The 25536-nt window shown below is 45.9% G+C and overlaps 1 protein-coding gene across 2 annotated transcripts in view; it reads right to left on the bottom strand.

Annotated features, from left to right (window-relative positions):
* The window catches only part of ETV5 (ETS variant transcription factor 5), a 58929-nt gene extending 51127 nt beyond the window's left edge, over positions 1–7802 (bottom strand). Inside the window, exons 1-5 of one of the 2 annotated variants that reach the window (XM_032406965.1) lie at positions 7623–7802; positions 4445–4563; positions 4223–4310; positions 4045–4092; positions 3901–3951 (exon numbers count right to left, since the gene is read on the bottom strand). In XM_032406965.1, coding sequence (XP_032262856.1) covers positions 3901–3951; positions 4045–4092; positions 4223–4310; positions 4445–4489 — 232 coding nt within the window. In that variant the 5' untranslated portion in view covers positions 4490–4563; positions 7623–7802. The other variant, XM_032406966.1, reaches the window with a different exon arrangement.
* Between the last annotated feature and the right edge of the window lie 17734 nt (positions 7803–25536).

The following is a 25536-nucleotide window of genomic DNA, read 5'->3' as shown; positions in this document are numbered from 1 at the left end:
AATCGGTCCATTCTTTTTGAAACACAGATTTAAAAAAGAACACTTCAAGGGGAACATAAGGTCATTTGGATTTTCAAACAGTTCTCTAAATTATATTTGCTTTGGAGGCCACGGTTTTAAAATAAGATTTTTATCATGACTTTTCCCCAGTGTAAAATATTTTTGTTATACAAGATGCTGACAGGTAAACATTCACAATATCACAACTAAAACAAATGAGTGTGATTAAAAGAAAATTAGAACTGAAATCTCCATTTAAAAAGTACTATTTTTATATGCTACAATCTAGTAATACCTTTAAGTGCCAAGTTAGTCCAGAAAAATTAATGTAAGCTCCCCAAACCTAAGCACTTTGAGTTCCAATCTTATCCATGGTTTTGATTTGTAGTTAATTCTATGAAAATGTACAGTGAAAATGTAGAGTAAAAATGTATACACATCTAACCACTGACTCAGATTTCCAGGTTTGTAGCTCTGTGTTAATACACATACACACACTTATTTATATTATATAAGATATATACATACACACAGTTTTATCTGTATGTACACCAGTATGTCTTATAATAAAGATGTCAGTTTTATAGTTTTTCTGTTTTATAGGCTTCTTCCAAATCCTAGATGGAAAAACTCAAAGCACCAAGATACTTAATAAGTTTTTCAGGATCATGGAATGAAAAGAACTGAGGTGACAAACTGGGTGGCCAACAGTCTCCCTAAGTCTTCCCTGAGGGTTGGCTCTAGGTTTTTGAAATCATGAGAGAGAGCCTGGACCACACCTGCATGTGCCAGTATCCCCGGCTCTGCAGCTCTGTGAGAGCTTCTTTAAGGATAATATTTTACAATTTCTTTTTCTCATTTCACCTAACCTCTCCCATTTGCCCCAAACCACCAGTCAGTCTCTCCAGTTATCTGGACCTTATATTATCCCCTCTGTAAAACGAAGGGGTTGGGAAGACTATCTCTACAAGGTACCTGCAGCCCAGTCTGGGATCTTCAAGGTTACTTCTCAGGACCAGGGGACAATGGGGGGCACTGGCAGAACCCCTCTTGTCTATAGGTTGCACTTTCTGTTGCCTTGAATTTGACCTTTAAGAATTTCCAGATGGGGGGATACTTTATACTAATGTCTGTATTTGTGAGGTAAGGTGAAGTCTATATAGCTAGAAGTAAGTTGAACATTTCTATAAGACTTAGAAGAACAATGGTTTAATTTATTCAAATCACACTTATAGATAGATGCCTATGGTTAGGAACCCAAATCAGGAAAATTTACAAAATATAATCTCTTTAGAAGCTGAGCTCATAGCACTTACTGAAAAAAGTAAGCCATAATCTTCAAAACTGACATTCTAAAATAAAAATTACCACATTACTTAGTATTTCTTTTTCTCTTACACACACACACACACACACATACACATACACACCTCCCCCCACACACATATAGAAAATTAATCAAATCATCATTAAAAGGACAGATTAGAATCAGTGTGTCAGGCCACAGAAGAATATTTGTTACAAATGCTTTTGCTACTACAGGGAAAAGGTTTGCTTTACTGGGCAAGTGCAAGTTTGGTTTACAGTTCATTGATTGGCTGACTCAAATCAACTCATAAGGTTTTATTAAATTTGAATGAGTTTCTCCCCCTCCCCTGGGATAATCATGGGCTCTTCCAGAAGGTGACTGCGGTGAAAGCTGATCCTCAATCCAAGGCTGGGAGACGTGCTCACAGAGAAGTCTGCCCAGCCCCGGGCTCTGCCAGCTTCCATGCATCTACACGGTCAGTCACAACTGCAGGAAAACCAGTCACACATACCAGTAAGGATGAACGGCTCCAGAACATACCACTGCATCCTTGTACTCTTACTGAACCTCTAAGGCAAGCTGATCTATTTGAAGCCCTCCTTCTTAAACCTCCATCTCCCGAAATAAGAGTCAGAGAAGGGGAAAGAATTATTAAAACACTTTTGAGGCTACTCAACCATCTGTTTTATCCTTAAAGGACAGAAAAGCTCAACCTTAAGAAGTTAAAGCAAAAAGCAAACAAAGTAAAAAACACATCACACTTGGTAAGCAAAAATATCTCTGAAAGCATCTCCATTTTAGGTAGGTATGGCAATTTAATTAAAGAATTTAGCACATTCTATTGGCTGAGTGGGAATTATTTCTAAGGAGCCAAAACACATTTATTGATTCCTTCACTTTAGCCTATTCCTGCAGAGAAACATCTCTCCAAATATAAATCTTGTTTACTGACATCTTTCTCTAAAGAGCATACCTTTGCTTCAGCACATGAAATCAATCTGAATGCAGTCATCTCAACTCCCTTTTAACTCTTTGGGTTACAGAGAAACAAACAAAAGTGTCATAAAAGCATTTCAAAGAACTTCTGCCAAGAAAGCCACCTCCCAAACAGACTGCAGTTTTTGCTGCTCTGAGTAGGAAATGGAAACGCTGGGCCAAATTGTCAACACAGAACAAAGTGGGATTACAAATCCCGTCTTTTATCTTGCAACACACACACACACATACACACACACAGGCACACACACAATATTTGGGTTATCTTTATTTAGCCTTTTAGTGGCAAGCTTCCCAATCACTTGTAAGCAATCAAAGGGCAATAATTAACATACATTTACTTTCTTATAGAAAAAACAATAGCAAGCTGTGACATCGCTAAGGTAACTATGCATTTGTGGGTTACAGTTTATTCCCTTTTAAAGTTTCATGGCATTGTGCCTTGAATAGGAGGTATATCATTAAAGAATGTTTAGCTGGTACCTCTAGGCTTTCATCTAATGACTTAGAACAGTCAGCTTTTACTTAAATACAAAGATACCCTCTCTCTCCTGTGGCATTTACACACATAAACACACACACACATACACACACACAAGATCAAACAAAGCGGGAAGAATTTGTTGGGCAAAATGAGAAATCGAGTGCTTGCCTGGCTCAGGTGCTTGCTATTATAAACTATGACTAAGAGACATGAATTTCTCTATGATGCAACTCTCAAGAGAGGCAGCATTTTCTCCAGGCCTCTCTTAAACCAGCTCACTCGCCAGTGACTAATGCTCTCTAGAGCTGCCCCGTGCTGCTCACATTTCATCAGCCAGCTTTGTCCTTGAGAGCTCTGCCTGGACCATAAAAGCTCCCAGACCTGTTGAGGACAGCCCGGAAAGATCAGTAAAAAGCTAACCATGCCCTTGCCAGCACCGAGAGCCATCTTTTGAGCTTCCCACTGCATTTATTAACTCAGTGATAGGTGCACTTAATGACCATTTGAAGAATAAGTTTTTACTCCTCTCTGAAAGATAAAGTCCTGACAATTACATGAAAAATAAGAGTAAATCAGGTCACACTGTGACCACCCTGTGTCAACTTAGAAGTAGAGACAAAATTGACAACATGTTGGGTGAAGCCACAATTAACTGGAATCTTCCATTAACTATTTTCTGCACCTTTAAAAGAGAAAAAAATGTCAGACTCATGATCTGCATCAAGGACTTAATTTATAAAACAAACAAACAAAAAAAACACCATAAAATAACGTCTGGTTAAAGGATGTTAAGTCCAACATCCTATACATATAATGTCAGCTGATCTTTAATTTTGAGCTTGAAGCCTTGCAATATTCTTAGGCAAAAAGAAATTTAGGATGAAGTTATGTTCAGTAAATCTTATCTGCAATAGAGTAAAAGCATTTTAGAAATAACTCCAATAAAGAATTAAACAAAAGTTTTGAGGGTTAACTTTGAACTATTTAAAGAAACTAAATGCATTCCACTGTCCAAATATGCTGGCAATGGCTGAAAAAAGTCTTCCAGACATGGATGTTCCAAGACCAAACGTTTTCAGAACAAATGTGCCACCACCAGAAAGGTACTTACAGTTATCAGACTGGAAATCTGGGACAAACTGTTCATCATCAGGAACTTGTGCTGGAAAAGAGATTTTTATTTTAGACATTTAAGTTTTATTACAAAACGCAGTAAAATGTTTTATATGGAAAATCGGACAGCCAAGAAACTTGCCTTCAGCTAACCAAGCCTCTTGAAGTTGACTGAGATCCTGAAACAACTCTGGAATTGAAAACAGAAGACACCAGAATGAGAACTCCTGTGCTGGGGAGAACACGGAGGATGAGTCTACATGCGGCTCTCACAGGGGGCCATTTGAAGAAGCCACAAACCAAAGGGAAAGCTTTACTACCTTCAGAATCATGGGCCAGATCTGTGTCCAAAAACTTCCTCTTTCTGTCAATCACAGGCCGCCCTCTACATTCCTCTGAGCGAGATTTCTGAAAGAGGCCAAAAGACAGTGAAGGCTCAGGGGTAATAAAGGGGTCAAAGGGGGTTGTGCCACTAAACCAATGAGGAGAAGACTCATATTTGAAGAGGGAGAACAAAACAAACCAAAGCCACATAAACTTACCCCTGGGACCATAAAAGGGACTTGCTGATCATAAAACCCATCCATGGTGCTTCCAATGCCTTGAATATCACTTTGAAAGGTTTCAGCATTGAGTAATTTCTGGGGGGAAAGGGGTCCTCCTGTAATAGGAATTTGGGAGATTTTTAACTGAGAGGGAGCAAAGAAGAGAAATGAAGTAATTTTTACTGCTCTTTCTTTAGGACCTGTGCAAAATCGCTACCTTTCTCTGAGGTACTTAAAGCCCACTCAGAGTGTAAGCTTTACAGACTAAAGGTGTGCTTGATTAAGGGCATCAAAAGTTCATAGTGTACTTAGTGTCAAATCCATTTACCTAGCCCTCCTACCCTCTCTCTCTAATCATAAGTTTGCTACTATCTGTTCCCTATAAAAACGAAAACCAAAACCCCTTATTTTCATTATAAAAGGGTGATTTCAAGATTCTCTCCAATAGAAGATTCTCCAGAGCATTTGTAATGTTAGGTCTTTTTTTTTTTTTTTTTTTAAGAGATAATTTAATTTTTGACAGTACAGTGACAGGAAGTAGAGAAAATGGGTTTAAGCATTCCAAATTATTGGCAATTAAGAATATGACATACATAGTGTTTCTAAAAGTAGTTTGTAGGTCAGTGGTAAGACACCATATATAGTTCCAGGAATATATCGATCAGAGATATACTTATCTTCACAGAACACTCTTTTAAAACCTAATTCTTCTGTTCAAACAGACATAGGGTCTGTATTGTCACAAATATTCCTATGGCAACTTACAGAGATATCTGTGCTATCAACAACTTCTAAAATAAATAAAATAGCCATGAAAAGTAATGGATCAAGGAAACTAAATTCCATCACACAGACTTTAAATGCATCTCTACCACAGATCTTAAAAAAATATTAAAAGCAAAAGATCCATGTAAAGAAAATTCAGTTTGTTTCTTACAGTGAAGTAATTTTCCCCAAACTTGCCCTCCCCCCCCAATTAAACTTGTTCCGGCACTGTCAGGTCTTGGGGCTGGGAAGAGAGGTTGAGGGTCAAATGTAAAGGAGGGAACGCTTTCTAATTTGGGAGGAATAAAGTAACAATTTTAGGAAGGTACCATCTTCCTGAACCCTTTGTTTCATTCTCCAAATAGAAATGCAGTTAAATCAACAAAATGGGGAAAACAGTAATTTCATTTATCCCCAGCTCTAAACAAAGCAAACTGCTTAAGGATAATTCTTTTGTTTACCCTGCATACAAATTTTAAATAGGGAACTTTTTCTCAGTGGACAATTCCACGCAACTTGTTTTTCTTAAGTGAGCAGGATACAAGAAAACCCTTCGTGGTCAACCTCCTTTCAGCACTCTGGCCCAACTAGTCAGAAATTTTCAAAGTCAAAGAGAGAGAGAGAGAGGAGCAAAACTGCACACAGTCCATAATTTCCTAGAAAAACATGCCCGCTAGCTTGCCTGTATGCCTTCCAAACAGCGCTAAACGTTCAGAATAAAGCCTCTTTCTCAAATGTCATCAACCCGTATACAAAATCTGAGAAACGTCGGCAGTGAGTTGAGGGCCATGAAAATGAGTCCTCTGTAGACTTCAAAATCTGTCCGATTAAATCGTGACCTTAGAAATTCTGTCAGTGTCTATGGGGGAAAGGGACAACGGGGAAGAGATAGGAGGGGGGACATATTTCCGAGCCTCACGATGAAATACGTTGCAAAACACTTCACCACGAAGAGCAAAAATACCTTTTTAAAAATGAAATAAAAGAAGCTGCCATACGCGAACCAGAAAGAGGCATAGAGGATTTTTAAAGCAGCTCTCAGAGTTCAAGGGCTAGGAAAATCTTGTTTAAAGTATAATTTTTTTTAAAGCCTTAAGGGAGTTTAAACCACTTCCTTTGTGGTCCCCCCTTCCCGGTGCCCCCAGGAAAACTTTAACGCGGCGCAGCGGCGCGATCGAGGCCCCTCCCCCGCGGCGCGCAGCGGGCCTGGTTTTATGAATGGGAGAGCGAGCCGCGGCCGCCACATCAGGTAAAGGCTGTAACTGGATCCCTAGCGCTGGGCCCCATTCACAAAACAAGACACACTTCCACCCAATTCCCAGCCTTCCCCATTCATGAAAACTCCTTCAGATGCGCCCCCGCCCCCACTTCCAACGCACGCCCAGCCTCCGACGCAGGCCCCTCACCCCCAGAGATTTCGGAAGAAAGCTCAATGCTTCATTCACAAAAAGGGAAAGAAAAAAAAAAAAAAAGCCGCAGGGAGCAGCGAGCCAACGAAAAGAAACCCGCTTCATTCATAAAGTCATCCACATTCATAAAAACCGAGCTGCGGCGCCGGGCGCTACCAACCACCCCCAACCTCCAAACATCTCTCCTTGGCACTCCTCAACCAGGAGTTCGGTTCCCTCCAGAGCTCTCCTCTCCTCTGAAAATGCGGACAGATCGCTAATCCAGTGAGAGGCTCCAGCATCTCTCCATCCCCCCACCCTCCGCACCCGTTTTTTCCCCTACTATCCCCAGGCCGCTGCTCTGATGCTCCCCGACTTCTCGAGAACCGCGATGCAGCCTGACGCCCTCAGGCTGCTGGGGTGGGAGTTGGGGGATTGAGTGTCCACTTCCCACAATTTGAAACTTGCAAGGCCTGCATAAGTTCCTGGCCAACCCCCAACCCCTCAGGCTGCACATGCCTGTGTCACTTAACCCCTCCTGGTGCTTTGGGGGGGCATCACCTCTCAAATATTCCCCTTCAAGCTGCTTCCCGCCCCCTCCTCCCCACTGCAAAGCTCCGCCGGGCGTCTCTTCTCGCGAGCCTCCAAGGCTCCTCCGGGCTCTCAGACCTCCAGAGACTGTAAAGCCCCGCAACTCCGCGTCCCTCCCCCCCCATCCCCACCCGAGAGCCCCCGCACCTCGCGCCCGGCCGCGCCTCCCCGCGACGTGCGGAAACCCGCTCTCCGAGCGCTCCGGAACCGTTAGCTACCCCCACCCTACGCCTCCCAAGAACCGAACCGGACCGGGCCACGAGAGCAGGGGGTGGCCAGCCCGGGGGGGGGGGGTACCTCAGTCCAGATAGAAAGTGCACCCGGACTTTGAGGATTCTGAATCAGCCAGTGAACTCTTGCGGGCTGAGCCCTTCGGAACGGCTCCTGAACACCCCTTCCGATGCCCTCCTGCCTCCTCGACGCCCCCTCACCTGAGGCAGCCGCTCTCCTCCGGTTGCAGCGGCCCCGGGGCGCAGGCGCGCTCACGCACGCGCGCACCGGGCCTGGGCGCCTGGGCGAATGGCTGGGCCGAACCGCTCGGGGGACGCTGAACCGCTCCGCGCACCAGCGGCTGGACTCTGCGCCGCAGCTGCCAACCAGGCTGGAGCGCTGGCCCGGCCCCCCGGGGCCTGCTGCTCCGCCTGCCACCATTGGCCCGCGGTCCTAGCTCAGCCTGGTTCTCATTGGCCCGAGGCCGCTCCTGCGCCTGTCCATCACGTCTTGTTTACCCTGTCTGCGGGCAAATCCAGCCTAGCCGCCCCATCCACTCCAGCCCCCATTGGTCAATATCGCTTTCCTCTCCACCCCCTCAGGGTCTGTTTTACATAATTTATGCACCGGGGGCCATTGGCCAATCAGCACAGGCTTGTTTATATAATGAATGTAAGGACGTTTTTCATTCATAAAAAACGCGACCTGAGGGGGAAGCTTAGCTGAGTCAGTGAAGCACTTAAAGGGGCCGAAGCCGCGGAGAGTCGCGTTTACTTCCCTCCTCGCAGCTCTCCCAACTTTTCACCGAGGCATGGCTCTTCCCCGTCTCCATTCACCCCTATTACCCCACCCCCACTCCCCGCCCCGCAACGCCACCGCCAGGATGGGCCACTGGGCGCCAGACGTTCGCAGCTGCAGCACCAAGCAAAGTTATCATTTTAGAATTCAGGCGAGAGGAATTCGTCATTCCACCCAGAGAGAAACTCGCTGACCGACCTGGGCGTTCGGCCCACAGAAACACAGAAAACGGAAACCGAGCCCTCTAATCTTAGTTACCTTTAAGAGAGGCCTTAATTTCCTTTAACCAGGTTTCCAGTGGGGAAGAATAAGCAGTATCTCCCTTTAAAATCTGAGCTCTCAAACAGATTTTGGTTACTATTTTATCCTGGCAAGGCCTAAGGCCCAAACAAATTCCGTTTGCTCCCCCTGTTTAATTGCAGTTTACAACCTCCGCCAGAATAGGTTCTGGACCCGAGATGAGATGAGAGAGGGTCGGAGCTCAAAGAAATCCTCTCCGGGGATGGCACCAACCAGTCAACCGACCTAGAAACGTAAATCCCTCCGAAACGGGCCTGCAGAGTTAGACCGCCTGCCTCCCTTCCGGGACTGCTTGTTTTCCATTTAAGTGTTGAATGCAAGATGGTGCATTTGCGAATTAGATCCCGTGCAGCTGGGAACGGCGAGAAGCTACTCTGCCTGCCAAACGATCGGGCACTAACTGCAATTGCTGAGATTCTTAACAGGGTGTTCCAGGAAACAAATAAATAAGCAAACCTCTCCCCACTCTGCCCCCTCTACCCCCTCCTGTGAAGGCGGGGCAGCTCTCTGCGCTCCCCCAGGATGTTGGGGTGCCCTGCCATTCACCCTGCGTGCCCGTGGTAGGGAGGAAAGACGCCAAATGTTAGGAGAGAGCCCCTAGTGAAGGGGGTAGCCGACTGTGGGGTACCACCACCCCTGCCTGGGGAATGCAATGTGGATGTTGAGGGGAAAAATTTTTTTTAAGTCAAAATTTGCCCACCTTCTTTTCGGCTTCCATTTGTGTATCTTAAAGAGAGAAGCCACTTGGTTTGTCATTTATAGCCCAAGAAATGTTGGGGTTCACCAAAGGAACCTGGAGTACCCTGCTTGAGTCCCGGACCCAGCACTGGTCCTTCGTGAGCTGTTGGCTTTTGCAAGAGACTCGGGGAACATGAGTTGATGGGTGGGAAGGTGCTCTGAACTTTCAACAAGCAGTTCCATGATACTTAATTTCCTAATAGAGCATTTTGCTTCTGACGCCAGCTCAAGGACAGTTTTTCCCTTAGTGCCTCTCTTCATTCCCCAGATAGTACCGTTTCTGTTTGGTGGCTGGAGATTTTACCCCAGTCCTGCTGTGCTGCCACTGGGTTGCTACCAGCCCTGAGGGCTTTTTCTCTCCAGCTAGACTCCCAGCCCAGGTTAGCTCCCCAACCACTTCCTCCCCTAAGGCAGGCAGGCCCCAGAGTCCCTATGTGAGAGAAATAGCGTGTGCCTCTGTTGCTCAGCAAACCACCAGGAAATATCATTTGAACCCCAAATGATGGAGGACAGAACAGGTTGACACCACAGGGAAACAGATTTTAGCTTAGTGTAGCATGAGGAAGGACTTTGGGATGTTTGGAGTGGCCAGTGAAGGAACACTCCCACTGGTAATGAGTGTCCTGCCACAGGACACATTTATGCAGAAAGATTTAAGGATAGAGCAGAGGGACCACTGCAGTGGGTGGGATAGATGCACGCAGAGGATTGTTCTAGCTCTAAGAGTCTATGATTCTGGAATTTGGAGCTTGTGTTGGAGAGGGAGGTCCTTGGGCCCAGGCACCGTATCTGCAGTGTGAAATGTGATGGTATAACTCATGATGACCAACCTTGGCAAGCTGACTCCTGGGCACAGAGTTGGTTCCTTTTTGTTTAGTGTTTCTGATGTCTTTTCTCCACACCTCTTCCTTCTTTTTTTCTGCTTCTCCTTCTTGGTGACTTATGTCCTCTGCTCCCATCCCTATTCCACTCCCCATCTTCTCTTGTTATCTTTGCTTTATAAGAGTTCCTTAACTCTTAGGGGGTGCCCGGGTGGCTCAGTCGGTTAGGGCTCTTGATTTCGGCTCAGGTCATGATCTCAGGGTGGTGGGATCAAGCCCTGCATCAGGTTCCGTGCTCAGTGCAGAGTCTGCTTGTCCCTCTCCCTCTGCTCCTCACCACCCCCCACTCACTCTCTCTCTCTCAAATAAATAAAATCTTTTAAAAAGAGTTAAGTGTCAGTATTTAGAAGTTCTTTGTCTAGTACATTGAGTCTTTCCTCCTTAGAACATTACTTACAGCATATGTTCTAATGTACAATTTCTTCTCTTCCAGGAGAGTAACAGGACTGGAAAAGATAACAAAAAGAGTGACCAGCCCTCTGGAACATTCATCTAGGGGCAACCTAGCTTTTGTCCTCCAGTGGTAGCCAAACTCACTTAATTACAACAGGATAACTTGCACCTTGTTCTTCAATGTGCAGTGTGTCTTCAGGGAAACAACATGGAAAAATGGAAAAACAAGTCCCTTGCCCCAAGCCTGAAAACGTCTGTTCCCTTAGAGGACAGCTTTTAAAATTTTCCCTAAAATCCCCAAAGCAGTTTAAAGTGTAAAGCAGGCAACTCTGCCTCCAGCCGATCACCAAGATGGCGGTGGGAAATGTGGCCGTGTCCTGCTCTCGGTCCCTCACCTTGAGAAACTGCCTCCCATTCCACTATTAGAACTGTTGTGGTGAGTGTAGCCCTGGGTGGAGGCTGGAGCGTGGGCTACATGGTCCCTTCCGGTATACTATGGAGGAAGGGACTTGAGGGCAATGGCAAAAAGGTAAGGAAATGTTTGTTCGTTTGCTTGTTTTGTCTTCAAGGGAGAGATAAAGAACTCTATTTGGCTAGCGCCTCTTCCTTTCTCAAATTCAGGAGTAAATACCCTAAAAATGGAAGAGAGAAAAGAAAATTTTTTAGATTCAATGTCTCTTTAAACAAACAGAGGCCATATTGCCTTCAGGGTTCCTTATAGCCAGGGAATAATAACAGCTGACATTTACTGAGTGCTTAATATGAGCCAGACACTTTCCCAAACCCTTCGCATGTGTTAAGCACATTTAGTCCCAACAACCGTCCTCTGAGGGAGGTACAATTATTACCACCTCCACTTTTCACAGATGAGGAATTTTCAGTCCGGGAAGGTTCCATAAATCACTCCAGGTCACAAGAGCCAGCACTCAGTGAGAGGGAGAGTGTACCTAAGGGGGCCCCTCCGGAGCCCGCCAGTCCCCACTCTGCTGGGCCGCCTCAGCCCCAGGGAAGGAAGCTGCAGGACCACAGCCAGCGATGAAAGAGTACCTTGCTGCCGCAGGCTGGTTAGGGGATTTGCTTGTACTAAGCCACTTGACCTTCCTAACAGCCCTGTGATGTCCACACCATTCCTATACCAGTTTTACAGACGAGGAAGCTGAGGCACAGAGAGGTTAGGGAATTTGTCTAAGATCTAAGAGTAGGAGTGGGGAGTCAGGAGCTGAAAGCAGATCTTGAATGGAGTCCTTGCTCTGAAACACTTCGCTATGAAGTCTCCGTTCTGGCTGTTTTCCCTCTGTGCCTTTCCCTCATTTGCCTTCAGGGCTCTTATTGGCCACTCCCACGGAAGTCCTGGTGCTTCCTTGGGAACTCGCTCCAGCAACTCCCACCTGACTTATGAATGACTCTCCTGGGCCAAAAAGACTTGGTCTTCAGTGAAGCCACTTTTAGAAAGAGAATGGAAATTTTGTTCACTGAGCATCACCTAGATGCCAAGCTCCATGATAGACGCTTCATGTACATTGTCTTGGTTGATACTCCCAATCCTCTTCAGAGGGAGCAACAATACCCAATTTGCAGCTGTGAAAACTGAGGGTCAAAGCGAGAGGTTAACAAACACGTCTGAGGTGTCATAGTGAGGAAGGAACAAGCCAGGCCTCTGACCCACGGGCCTAGTGGGAACTTACTCCTCTCCTGGTCCATTTCCTAAGCTTGAGGACATCCTCTGTCCTGCCTCCTTCTCTTAACTTTCAATTCTTAGATTGTAGAAAACATCTACTCTCCAGGAAACCTGGGGACACATGTCATATTTAGATACCTGTTGGCTGAGGGATTTCTTCCTTGAGCCCAAAACCTTAAAAAGAAAAAAACAGTAGAGTGAAGTCTTCAGAAACTTCCTAGGCCTCCCATAGCCTCCAGGAAGGAGTCAGCTCTGCAGTGGGCTCTCCACTGTGTACGAGTGCCCCTGCTGTCTCTCCCGAGCCTCCTGGGCCCTCTGGTCGGACCAGTCACAGCCCCACATCCTGCTCTACCTCCCAGGCCCAAGAAGGAGCCCCCCAAGCTGCTGGAATCTGGGGGAGGGGGGAATCCCGAGTCTTATCTTTCAAGTTTTCTTGCTCCTGTGCCACATTAGTGTGTCAGTCAGAACTTGTCCGTATATTAAGAACATGCTTCTCCAGCAGCCCTTCACAGCTACTGTAATTTTTTGCCTCTGATCTGCCAAGGGAAAGCCACCAACCAAGTGAGTTTGAATTGGGCGTAGAGAAAGGGTCCGTGGGTTCTGGGTGAGAGCCACAGGGCCCCCTCCAATGAGGAAGTGGATGAACTTGAATGTGTCGACTTGTCAAAATCTATTTTGACCACTCAGAGTCCTCTTTTTGCTTCCCTTCTGCCATTAGTGGAGAGTTCCTTATGGCCGGGGGTTGACACTTACTGCGACATTCCCAGTTCAGCCCCCCATGTATGAGTAGCAGGCTCAGAACTTGCCCGCCTCGGGCTCTGCAAGGCCTCGCTTTGGCATCACCCCTTGGGCCCGCTGGAAGAGCAGGCTGGTGGGGCTGGAATGTGGATTCTCTCAGGGGCCTGCTTCAGCGTGGCAGCTGGAGAGCAGGTGGTAAGGAGGGTGGTCCTTTCAGCTCTTGGCTTGGCTTGTTAAGCGCCCACCTCTGCTTCAGCTCTGTCAGGCCTGTGGAGGGGGCTGCATTTAGTTTGAGTTGGACAAAGGAAAGATCAGGCATGGCCACTGGTAAGGGAGCCCCCAGGTGAAATGTCCCATCCGTGGATTTGATCATATGACTTCACCTGGGCATCCGGCCTGCCCCTTCAACCTGAGGCAGTCCTTCCCCTTTATTACCACATGGAGCCAAACAATCAGAGTGTTTAAAAACAGGTAAGTAGCCAAATTACATAAGCAAAACTGCAAAATATGAGAACAGCTTCCCATCCCAGGAAAGCTCGGACTTCTCTGCCCCATGGAAGGGGCTCCAGTCCTCTGTCTGTTCCTCCTTGCACGTGGGGTCTTCCTCGGGGCAGGACACAGGTGCTCATACAGTTTGGCTCCCATCTCTGTGGTCCCATCGCTGAATGTCTAGGAGGCTGGAAGGTCGACATCTTGCTCTTAAGAGAGATTATCAGCTTGAGGTAAGGGAGTGCTTGGACATCTCAACTGTGACCTATTTTGTGTGTTTGTTTACTTTTTACTGAAGCATGTATACAAGCAAGTACACAAATCATAAGTGTAGAACTCGATGAATTTTCACAAAGCAAACACCTCTGTGCATCTAGACCCAGATCACAAGACAGAACGTTATCAGCTCCCTGCTCCCAAAAGACCTCCTCATGCCCCCTTCTACTCATTGACTCCCTCTCCCCACTCCCCACAAAGGTAGCCACCATCCTGGCTTCTACTCTCATAGATCAATATTGCCTATTTCTCTTTTTTATAGATGGAATTGTACAGTACAAACTCTTCTGCGTCCGGTTTCTTTTCTTTACTATATTTGGAAGAGTCATTCATTTTGTAGTGTGTAGCTGTGTTGCATTCAGTCTTTGCTGCATAGTTTCCCATCGTATGAATATATTACAGCTGATTGATCCATTTTACTGCTTGTGGACATTCGTGCAATTTCTAGTTTTTGCTCTTACTATTGACACGGCTATGAATATTCTAGTGAGACTGTAGTTATTAACCTAGTTTGAATCGGTTCATTTAAAATGTGGTCATAAGGGGCACCTGGCTGGCTCAGTCAGAAGGGCATGCAACTCTAGATGTCAGGGTTGTGAGTTGGGTACAGAGATTACTCAAAAATAAATTAAAAACTTAAAAAAATTTTTTTTAAATGTAGCCAGAAGATTCATTTTCATGTCTTATTTCTTTGAAAAGTGACAGAGACTCATGACAAAAATTCTCAACATCCCAGAAAGGTGTGGAAAACAAAAGCCCCTTCATCACTTCCTTTACCCGTAATCCAGAATCATGCTCTATTAACAGTGTCTTGTGTATCAGTCTAGGTATTTTCTACTGCTCAGACAATCATATCTAAGGATATGCTTCATACCCTTAAAAAACTCCATAAACTGGATTTTATTACACTCCATTTCTGCCCCTGCCTCTCCCCGCTGAGCGTTACAGAGTCCGGGCAATCAGTGGATGCCGGGGAAGGTGAATGGCCTATCCCTCCTGTCAGACGCGAACCTGGGCTATCACTTTGAATGCGCTTTTATTAAGGTAAGACATGGGAGTTTGTGCAGCAGGAACTTCCATTTCTACTTCCGTACACATTTCTTGAGGGGCTGGTGTCCCCCGCGTGGAGCTTGTCTGAGAAGAGCTCCCAGTCTGGTGGGAGGTGGGTGCAAGGCACAGGAACAAAAAGCTACGATATGATGTTTACAGGCGTGGTAACAGGGACCCGTAAATGGGTTCTGAGAGTACAAAGGAAGGAGCAGTGAGTACTTCCTGTTAGGGTCAAGGGAGGCATCAGAGAGAGTTGACATTTGGGCCAGCTGGAATGTTTAATTACTAGGACTTGGCTGGGCAGAGCAAGAAGGGAAAGGCCTTCCAGGCAGAAGGAAGGACCCTCACAGACATAGCGAGGCTGGGCAGTAACTGGCATGTTCAGGGACTGGCCATTGCTTCTGTGTGGCTAGACCACTGGATGGAAGGATGGTAGGGCCAGGAGATGACTGAGACAGGGTGAAATAGGGATTGGGGAGATAAGATATCAGGGGTCTTATACAGTCATTACGGGGGTGATCATCCATATTTTGGAATTGTGGGCTACATCTCTTCGGTGCTTAAAAACAAACAGCCGAAAGACACGGAGTGATTGCTTCCAACATCACCTCCTCCGAAATACCCTTGATTAAAGTATTGATCACATTGTTCCTGTGTTTGTGTTGTCCATGGGACAAACTCCTCTCATAGGGACCCCCTTGCATGCTTGTCTGAATTGCCCAGCCCCGAACACAGCACCTGCACTTAGCAGGAGGTCACCAAAGGATGAATGAGTACGTGAATGAGCAGCAAGTGATTTTGACTGCCCGGCAAAACTGTGCTTGAGAAAGGGGGTGGCTGGGTGAGCGTCTCTTGGTGGATTTGTTTTTAGGCACACCCAGCTTCTGCCTGCCCACATGGTGGGAGAGGAATGAGGAGCTGGTGACCTTGGCCTCTGGACCAGCTCAGGCTGTCTGCTGAGGGAAGTGCTTCATTTCCTTAGCAACACTACCTGCACCCAACATGGGGCTTCAGTTCAGCCAGACTGGGGATGGCATGGAGCTTGGTGAAACCCTCCAGCCTCACCTCTGCCTTTGGCAACCCAGGGGGAGTTCATACTGCACTAAAATGCCCACATCTTCCATTTCCATTTTGGAAATCTGGGCCTTGCTCAGAAAAAGGGGATCAGCCTCCTCATTGACTCCTTCAACCTAGATCCTCCCCTGCAGACAGCCCCTTAGCCACTGGGCTGGTGACATGAAACAGGTTGAAAGAACCACTTTCCCTTTCTCCTCAGTCTGCCTGGCCTTCCTAAGTGTGGCCGGCTCTCTGGAAGAGACCCCCACCCCCACCCCTGAAGGCCCCCTTTAGGCAGGCCAGAAAAATCAGCATTTCCACCTGACCTTCGAGGAATTTTTTTTTTACCAGGTAGCACCCTGGGTGGGAGAATTCTCCATGCCTTTTGACTTGAACTGCCCTTGCAATCTTTCCTCATTCCTGCTGCTCTTTTCTGCATACCTAATTGCTTTGTCTATTTATCTGGGTTTCATCTGGACCTTCCCACTTAGGAATGTTCATTTTGTACTTGGAAACTGACCCCAGGACCTGTTCCGACAGGGTCGTCTCAACCACAGTAGAATATAAATGCTAAATATGGTCTTCCTCTTCCTCCTTATGTGTTAGACTGCCTTCCATGTGGAGATGTAATTTTTCATTCCAGGATCCGTGTTTTACCCTTTCCAACCCACACATTGCCAAAAGCATGCGGGCAGCATTCATTTACAACTCTGTGTACACCATGCAGATGTAAATGGTTGTGAGGTAATCCATCAGGTAATAATGGTCATGGCTCTGTATAGACTCATGTCTGGAAGAAGCTCTTTGTTTATTAAAAAATCTTCAGTGGGCTAGATTACCTCTCGAGCTTCCCAGACTCACTGTCTTCTCTTGCAGTTACTAAGTTACACCTGCCCTCCCTTGTGTGGTGAGCAGAGGGAACAGAGGGGAAATCCGGAGCCAAAGCCCCAGTTCATACTTCAGCTCCGTCGCTATTAATTATGTGACTCTTGGTTCAGGCCACTTCACTTCTCCGCATGTGAGTCTCCTGTCAAAAAAATGGGAATAATAACAGAGTAGTTTGACTGTTCAGTGAGATTGGGTGTGAAGGTGTCCAGTGCCGAGTAGGCAGGAGCAGTGGGACTGGGTTTTCATCATGGCTCTGCCACTTGCTAAGTGGGTGAATTTGAGCAAATTTAATCTCTCCGAGCCTCAGTTTTATCACTGTAAGATAGGGATCCTAATGCAAACCTTAGGGTTTCCAAGAAGGAATAAATAGGATATTTGAAAAGCATCTAGCGCAGTGGGATAGATTAGAAACATAACACATCCGTCTCCGTCCCTTCTTCTCTGTGTAAATTCAGGGGCTGGATGAACTTTTCATGACCACTCCTGACCTTTGCAATACTTCCTGGGATAAATGAAAGAGTTTCTAATGTCTCACTTCTCAATGTGGTATTTTCCTTTCTTGTAGATCTCATTAGTGTTTTCTTCCTAACTACTTTTCTCTGATGTCTAGTGTTTCTCTCTCCATTGATTTCTGAAGGAACTAAAGGAGTTCTGTTGGATCTTAGGACAGAGGGCAGAATGCCTTCATGAAGGATGTATTATATGAATGGGATCTTGCAGAATGCTGAGGAGGTATTTTTTTTTAATTTTTTTAAATTTAATTTTATTATGTTATGTTGGTCACCGTACAATACATCATTAGTTTTTGATGTAGTGTTCCATGATTCATTGTTTGCATATAACACCCAGTGCTCCATGCAATACGTGCCCTCCTTAATACCCATCACCAGGCTAACCCATCCCCCCATGCCCTCCCCTCTAGAACCCTCAGTTTGTTTCTCAGAGTCCATAGTCTCTCATGGTTTGTCTCCCCCTCTGATGCCCCCCCTTCATTTTTCCCTCCCTGCTATCTTCTTCTTCTTCTTCTTCTTTTTAACATATAATGTATTATTTGTTTCAGAGGTGCAGGTCTGTGATTCATCGGTCTTACACAATTCACAGCGCTCACCATAGCACATACCCTCCCCAGTGTCTATCACCCAGCCACCCCATCCCTCCCACCCCCCACCACTCCAGCAACCCTCAGTTTGTTTCCTGAGATTAAGAATTCCTCATATCAGTGAGATCATATGATACTTGTCTTTCTCTGATTGACTTATTTCGCTCAGCATAACACCCTCCAGTTCCATCCACGTCGTTGCAAATGGCAAGATCTCATTCCTTTTGATGGCTGCATAATATTCCATTGTATATATATACACACCACATCTTCTTTATCCATTCATCTGTTGATGGACATCTTGGCTCTTTCCATAGTTTGGCTATTGTGGACTTTGCTGCTATAAACATTGGGGTGCACGTACCCCTTCGGATCCCTACATTTGCATCTTTGGTGTGAATACCCAGTAGAGCAATTGCTGGGTCATAGGGTAGCTCTATTTTCAACCTTTTGAGGAACCTCCATACTGTTTTCCAGAGTGGCTGCTGAGGAGGTATTCTTTGGCGGAGAAGGGGGTGTGGCGAGCACGGGCAGAACAGAATGATAAAAGCACAAATACGCATGAGTGTGTGGTATTGGGGAAGGAGGGGTGTAATGGGTCTGAAGCAGTGGTTTACAAAGTCACCCAGGTGTCCTGGCTCACAGCATTCAGAATTTTCTTATGCAAAGAACACTACGATTTTTTTTTTAAAGGTGATCACAAAAGCACGTGGTATAGAATTCTCTCACATGCACCCAAGCAATTTAATTAGTAGAAAATGGGAATTTATTTTTTGTGTACATATAAAACCACAACGTGAGCACATGTCTGTGAAATAAACAACCTACTGAAGACACACAACGGGCTGTTCCTGAGGCTTTTCCACGATTTTTCGCCAGGGACTGTTTTTACGCCCCGCCATCCGCGGGCTCTCACTAGAGATAGGCAGAGCTGCTGGTGCCAAAGGTTTAACAAAAGTTGATGGGAGAAAACTTAACATGGAGAAAATTGTATCTTTGAGCATAATTTGGACAAGACTCCATTATTCTATTTTAGTGAAGGAACATTTCTTTCCAATTGATGAGACTTCTGAGGTTCCACTGAAGTGCAGCCTGCAGGATGGGGAGGGCTGGGCTGGATGCTAGGGTGGGGGGTAGGGAGGATGCGGAGGGGCAGTGTGGAGGGGAAGCAGAGCAGAGGATGGTGAGTTTGGAGGGGCTGGGTAGGGACCGGGAGTTGGGTAGTGAAGATCTGAGGAGTCTGGATCTGATTCCTTGAGCGAGAGGGAACTAAGGTAAGTTCTGGAGTAAGGGAGTGACACGTGAAAAGGGGAAATTTGGGAAAGACACATCTAATGGGTATGAAGGGTGGCTTGAAGTACATCAGAACAGAGAGGTAAGAGAAAAAAGAGCTCGGATGCCAGATGAAGAGATGGGGGGCGGGGAGTGGGGAATCAAAAAAAGCATTCATTCTAGATGTCTCTTTGTCCTGGCCCAGAATGCTCCAAAGTGCCAATGAACAGGACGGGGTCTGCAAGAAGAATGGGGAAGGCTGGCCATGGGCTACTGGCCCTCTAGTGCCTCCGAACAATTGCAATCAACCCAGCATGTCCTTCTGCTGACGCTTTCTGCCCCCGCTAGCTTGCACAGTGGAAGGCGAACAGAGTTCTGAATCCCTCCAGTAAGTGACTAAGCTCGTACCAGGCTGGAGAGGAGGCTCACACTTGCTTATGCCCCTGCCAACCTTGCCCCCCACCCCAACAGGGATTTCATCCAAGAGCCCCTCATGAAGACTGACCCTGAATGGTAGAGGCCAATGCAAGCCATTTTGAGCTCAAGTCCAGGACTGACAAGGAACAGAATGCTGAAGGCTGTTACATTTGTTATTTTAAAAGATTTGGTACATTATTACTTGTCAGGGAGTAGGATCGGAAGTAGAAATTGTTCTTTCAACTGGCAGGCGTGCATATGTATCATGATACTTTAAAAATTTTTAAATTTATGGCCCAATTCCAATCAGATATTTAGTAGTCTCACTTTTTTACAGTTTCCCCAAAATTGTTTGTTACTGTAAATTTTTTTTTTTTATCAGTCTTCTTAATTCACCAACATTGGGGATTTGGTCCTTGAAAACTTCCCAAAACATTTCGAATTATAAAATCATTATACACTCATTGTGTACAATTAGGAAAATACAAAAATGATTCAAAATTAACAGGCACCCATAATTCTAGAAATGAATACTGTTAACATTTAAACATATTTCTTCCCTGGCTTTTTTCTTCACTGTTTTACATAATGGAGATATATTTTTTAATATATAACTTTGCATTTTGCCTGAGATTATAGGCATGTCCCCAGGGCATTAAACACTCTTCATAAACTCCATTTTTAAGGTTTGCCTAGTATGCCTTCTTATGGCTATAACATCATTTACTTGTTTCCCTGCTGTTGGAGATTAGGCTGTTTCCAATTTTTTGAGGTTAAAAACAACACTACCGTGACAATCTGTGTGTGTGTGTGTGTGTGTGTTTTAGTTTTAGTATAGGTATGACTGCTGGAGAGGGGCCAGATCCTGGTGCCTATGTCAGAGGAGGTTCCCCTGCCCCCTTCCTACTGTGAATGACAGTGGTCAGCTGAAGGAGGGGCTGCTCTGGAGGTGTCCACCTGGCCCCTGGAAGAGGCAGTAATGCCCAGAGAACAGGGCTGTTGTAAAGGAATCAGAGAGGTCTTGCGATTCTACTTTGTAATGGGGGAATCTAAAAGGGAATTCATTTTCAAAGGAAACATAGAGGCTTTCAAAAAGTCTTTTGAATTGATTGGGTTAGTATTGTGTTGCTTTTACATGTGTTAAAAATTTTAAAATTGCATGTGTTAAAAAATAGAGGATCTAATGAGGGAGAGAATAGCAGTTGCTTTGAATAACAAACTAGTAGGGATAAGAAGACATTGGCTTCCTGAAGTTCTGTGCAGGCTGGCTTTCTTGGTGAAGCAGTCCCCTGGGAAGGAGTTTTGGGGTCAGCAAATCAGAATTCCCACTCTAGCTGGGCTACGCTGGGCAAGTTGCTTGGCCTCTCTGAGCCTCAGATTCCCCCATTGTGAAATGAAGCAGAAGATGACACTACTATTTTTCACCTGCAGTTTGTGGAGAGGCTTCAAACACCAAGTAAGGATCTGCAAATGGCAGCTAAGACGGTGCCCTAAGAAGGGGGCTGAGGCTTGTTCTGGAACTGGAATCGTAGATCGGTGTGCCTGACCTCAGGACAGCTCAGCCTGGAAGACTCAAACCTCCAGAGCGTGGAAATGCAGGTTATATTTTCAGAATCTACTGCAGGGACTGAAGTCATCCCTCTTCAGGCATTTACTAAATGGTTGCACTTGTGCACCCTGGATTTCCTTAACTGATAGTTCGACGCTGTGCTTTTTTGTCCCAGCCTGTAAACAGGGACAGGGCTGGGCTAAGCGAACACTGAAACATTGCATTCCGGGGTCAGATGTTTAAAAACCCTGCAATCAAACCTGAGGCCATATTCGGAAACAACTGTATCCGATGACAGCTTATTATGGAAGGTTCTGAACTTCTAAGAATTCCTTAGTAGGAAACAAACAAAATACAAAGCTCTCTTCCTAATGTTCTGCTGCTAGGAATTTTTTTTCTTCCTGACTTCTCCAAGCATTCTGCTTGTTGATTAAAACAGATCCACGGTGTGTGTGTGATGCTCGGGTGGGCAGAAGGCTAGCTTCAGAGGGCCAGGGAGATGGAGAAGTTCGGTGTCACATGCATTTCTGGGAGGTATACTCTCCATTAGTTAACTGTGGTCATCGAGTAAAGTTTTCTGGTGTGAGTGTGTGGCGATGTGTTTTTGTGGGTTTTTGGCTTTTTTGAGTCTGAGGAACAATGAGAAAGAGAACCTTACGATGACCTGTCAGGCCCACAGGAGGGTTGGTTTTGGTTTTGGTTTTGGTTTTTTTTTGAAGATTTTATTCTTCAGTAATCTCTACACCCAACATGGGACTTGAACTCACAACCCCAAGATTGAGAGCCACATGGTGCACCGACTGAGCCAGCCAGGCGCCCCTGGAGGAGGAGGTTTCCTTTAGAAATGTTCAAGGGGAATCTTAATACCCAGTCTTCTTTTGCCCTTGTCTCTGGGAAGGAAAGAGTTACATCTCCTGCCCCCACCGGGACATTTTATTTTTGCAGTTCTTTGAAGTGCCCTGAGAGCTAAGCATCAGGCCCAAGGCAGCTCTGTGTATCTTTGTAACAGATTAGAACATATTCACATTTTATTTGCTCACAGAACAAATATTTCCCTTGGAATGAAACCGAGGCAGCGAAGCAAGATCAGGCAGGACTAGCCACGAAAGAGAGCACCTCCCCCGCCCCCCCTTCCCCCGGCCCCCAGGGCCAGGCCGGCTCAGGGCCTACACCATTGGTTCTCCCCTCACCTCATTTAGGCCCTACAGACTCACAGTGATTGATTAATTGAGTCATTTATTCATTCAGAAATAATAATTGAGGGGCGCCTGGGTGGCTCAGTCGGTTAAGCATCTGACTTCAGCTCAGGTCATGATCTCAGGGTCGTGGGATCGAGTCCCATGTTGAGCTCTGCACTGAGCATGGAGCCTGCTTAAGATTCTCCCTCTCCCTCTTCCTCTGCCCCTCCCCCTGCTTGTGCTCTCTCGCTCTCTCAAATAAATAGATAAAATCTTAAAAAAAAAAAAGGAAATAATTATTGAGCCCCAACCATGGACCAAGAGCTGTGCAGTTTGCAAAAATAAAAAGAGAAACAGACTCTCAGGGGTCTCATAGTCCAGTAGGGAAGCTAAGATGTTTGTATATGAATATCTCTAATCAAGGTGGAAGAGATAAATCTTCAGAACTCAGGAGATCAAATGTTCTGAGGTGGATACTTGTTCTGCTTCTGCGTTGGGTGTGCGTAGGGCTGGGGGGACCAGTGGAACGTGTCTGACACAGTTGATGTGTATGTTCCTCTGTGTGTGTGGGCTCTGCGTGTGTGCGTGTGTTTGCGGTGTGGGGGGTGCTGTGTATGTGTGCACGGGAGTAAGTGTATGTGTAGGTAGTAAGTGATGGTGGTGAATATGGGAGTGAGTGTGTGGGAGTGGTGGTGAAAGGTATGCATGTGTGATGGTGCTGTGTGTGTGTGTGTGTGGTGTGTGTGTGTGTGTGGTGTGTGTGTGTGTGGTGTGTGTGGTGTGTGTGTGTGTGGTGTGTGTGTGTGTGTGTGTGTGTGGTGTGTATTGATCATGCTGGTGGTAGAAGTGAGGTAGGGATGACTTTTAGGCAAAGGAAGACTTTTGGGGTAAATGTGTATGTGTATATGGTGTGTATGGGGTGTGTGTGTGTGTGTGTGTGTGTGTGTGGTGTACTTGTTGGTCACGGCGGTGGTAGGACTGAGAGAGGGAAGGCTTAGTGACAAGTGAAGGTGGGGAGGAGCAGGGTGGTGGTGACAGGGGAGGGGGGAGGGCCCAGCAGGCTGAGGAGCTGTGCCAGAAAAGGCCTGGAGCTGAGAAGACTCTCGAGGGGGTGTGTGAGGGGAGGGTGAACAGTCAGAAATAAGCTGGGAGGGAGTGTTTAATTTTGATAACTGCTTTCTTATCCAGACAATGGCAGTTTTGCTTTCCCCAGCTGTCCCTCTTCCTGAGCTCATGTGAGATTCTTGGATAAAGGAACCATTGCCTTCTCTGAGGATCGACCCCAGCTAAGACTCAGGCCTCAGGACGGAATCTCAGCGATTCTCTGAGCGATTCCTGGGCACCTTCTCCACCTGGGTGGTTGCACCAGACGTGGTTCAAAGCGCTTCCAGCCTCCTGAGCTCAGAATAGCAAAAGCAGATTCTACTGGGCTTGGGGCTGAGGAGGTTTAAAGGCTGGAATCCCTGAGGCAAAGGTCAGAAGAAAGGACAGTGCGTAGCTACCTGCCGGAAAAGCAAGGGGATTGCTAGCTTCCTCATGATTCACGGGCTACCCTGGCTAGATCTGCATTTTGTGGAGCTTTTTAAGGAACAAACAAGGAGGCAGATGGTAGGAGCTGGCTCCCTTTCTCAAATTTTGGTTTGCTTTTCATTACTTTTCCCTCTCTCGATAGGGACAAAGCTGCTGTAGGATTCAAACTTGGCCAGATAGGAATGATTTATTTCCATTTTATTAGACAAGGAACGCAAACTAACATTTACAGAAAGTCTGATGTTTGCAAGATACATGTCATCTTCATAGTTACCTATGAGGTAAATATTATCATCCCCATTTTATAGATGAGGAAATCAGGGCTAAGAGGGGTAAGGTAAGTAGCACACAATCACTCCCAAACCCCTGCAGTGAGCTCCCTGTAAGTGGTCACCTCGCTGGAATTTGAATCTAAGTCTGTTGGACACTGAGACTGTGCTCTCTTCATAATGCTTCCGGAGGTTTAGGAGGAGGCAAGATCCGGTGAAATGATGACGTGTTTTATTGTCAGATCCTTAGGTTCGAACCCAAGCTCTTCCTGTACTGCTTACATAGGCGAGCTTGCATCCCTTCCTTCCTTGCTTCCTTGTCAAATGTCCATCAAGGGCCTATGATTATCCATGTCAAACACGGAGCCCGGAGCCGGGACATACCAGTTAACTCACGGTCCCAGCCCTCCTAGACCTCCTCCAGTCTGATGGATAACGCAGACCGTGAAGCAGGCAGTTATCACGTGGTTGGAGAAGGGTTATGCGGGGGCGGAGCATCAGATGCGGTGGGAGCACCTCGAGCTTCTCTGTCTGGCGCAGCAGCTACTCCCCCCTGGCTAGCGCCGGCATGTCAAATAAATACTGGGTTTTGAAGGCTTCGTACAAAAAAATGATGTTCAGTATTTAAGTATTAAATTAACTATTTCAAAGTATTCAAATTATTATTTAAAGTTGTTTAAAATTATTTCAAGTATTGAAGTGTTTAACTGATTTTAAGTAATTAATACCTTTTATATTGATTACATATGAAAATGATAATATCTGGGAAATTTTTGAGTTAAAGAAAATATTTTATTAAAGTTAATTGCACCTGCTCCCTTTTACCCTTTTTATGTGGCTGCTAGAAAATGTAAACTTACATATGTGGCTCACATTATATTTCTATTGAACAGCTTTGCTCCAGAAGAATAAGAACATGGGATGATATTTCCCATCTTAGCACAATGATCTGAGACCCTTTCCATGTGACCTCCCCAGGAAGGTGCACGAGAGATGGGTAACACGTTCTCTCCCTTCTCATGACATTTCAGTGGCCACTGTTCATTGCGGGACCCTTGGCCTTCTGATAACATGGAGAGGGTGTCTGGTGACAGCTGCAGAGCTTCTGGCTCGGCCCCCTTGAGGATTCCTTAGTCTTTGGGTCCGACATCTTGAGATGTAACTCTCGTAATCCTTCCTTCCCCTCCCCCACCCCCTAAAACGCAGGGCTGGCAATCAATTGAAATAGATGTTGCTTGCCTTGGCCCCTAGCCATCTTTGCTTTTCTTTATTGTAGCAAAAGAAAACCATGTGAAATATTTGGAGTGAAATCTGTTGTCCAATATAGTCATTGGATTAAAAGAGAAGATCCATTGGACTAACGGTAAGGTCTTTTTCTACATTAGGTTCATGAAACTGGGAGAAGTCTTGGGAATGGACTAGTTCAGCGCCCCCTCCTGGGAAAGTGAGGCTCTGAGAGGCTAAGTGGCTTGTGTAGGGTAGCAGAGCCCTCGGCGGTGGTGGGCTTTGGAACCCAGTCTTCCCCCTACCCCCAAC

The sequence above is a fragment of the Phoca vitulina genome, unplaced genomic scaffold, assembly GCF_004348235.1.
Source record: "Phoca vitulina isolate PV1807 unplaced genomic scaffold, GSC_HSeal_1.0 scaffold8, whole genome shotgun sequence".
Taxonomy (NCBI): Eukaryota; Metazoa; Chordata; class Mammalia; order Carnivora; family Phocidae; genus Phoca; species Phoca vitulina.
This window is presented reverse-complemented; position numbering and strand designations above follow the sequence as displayed.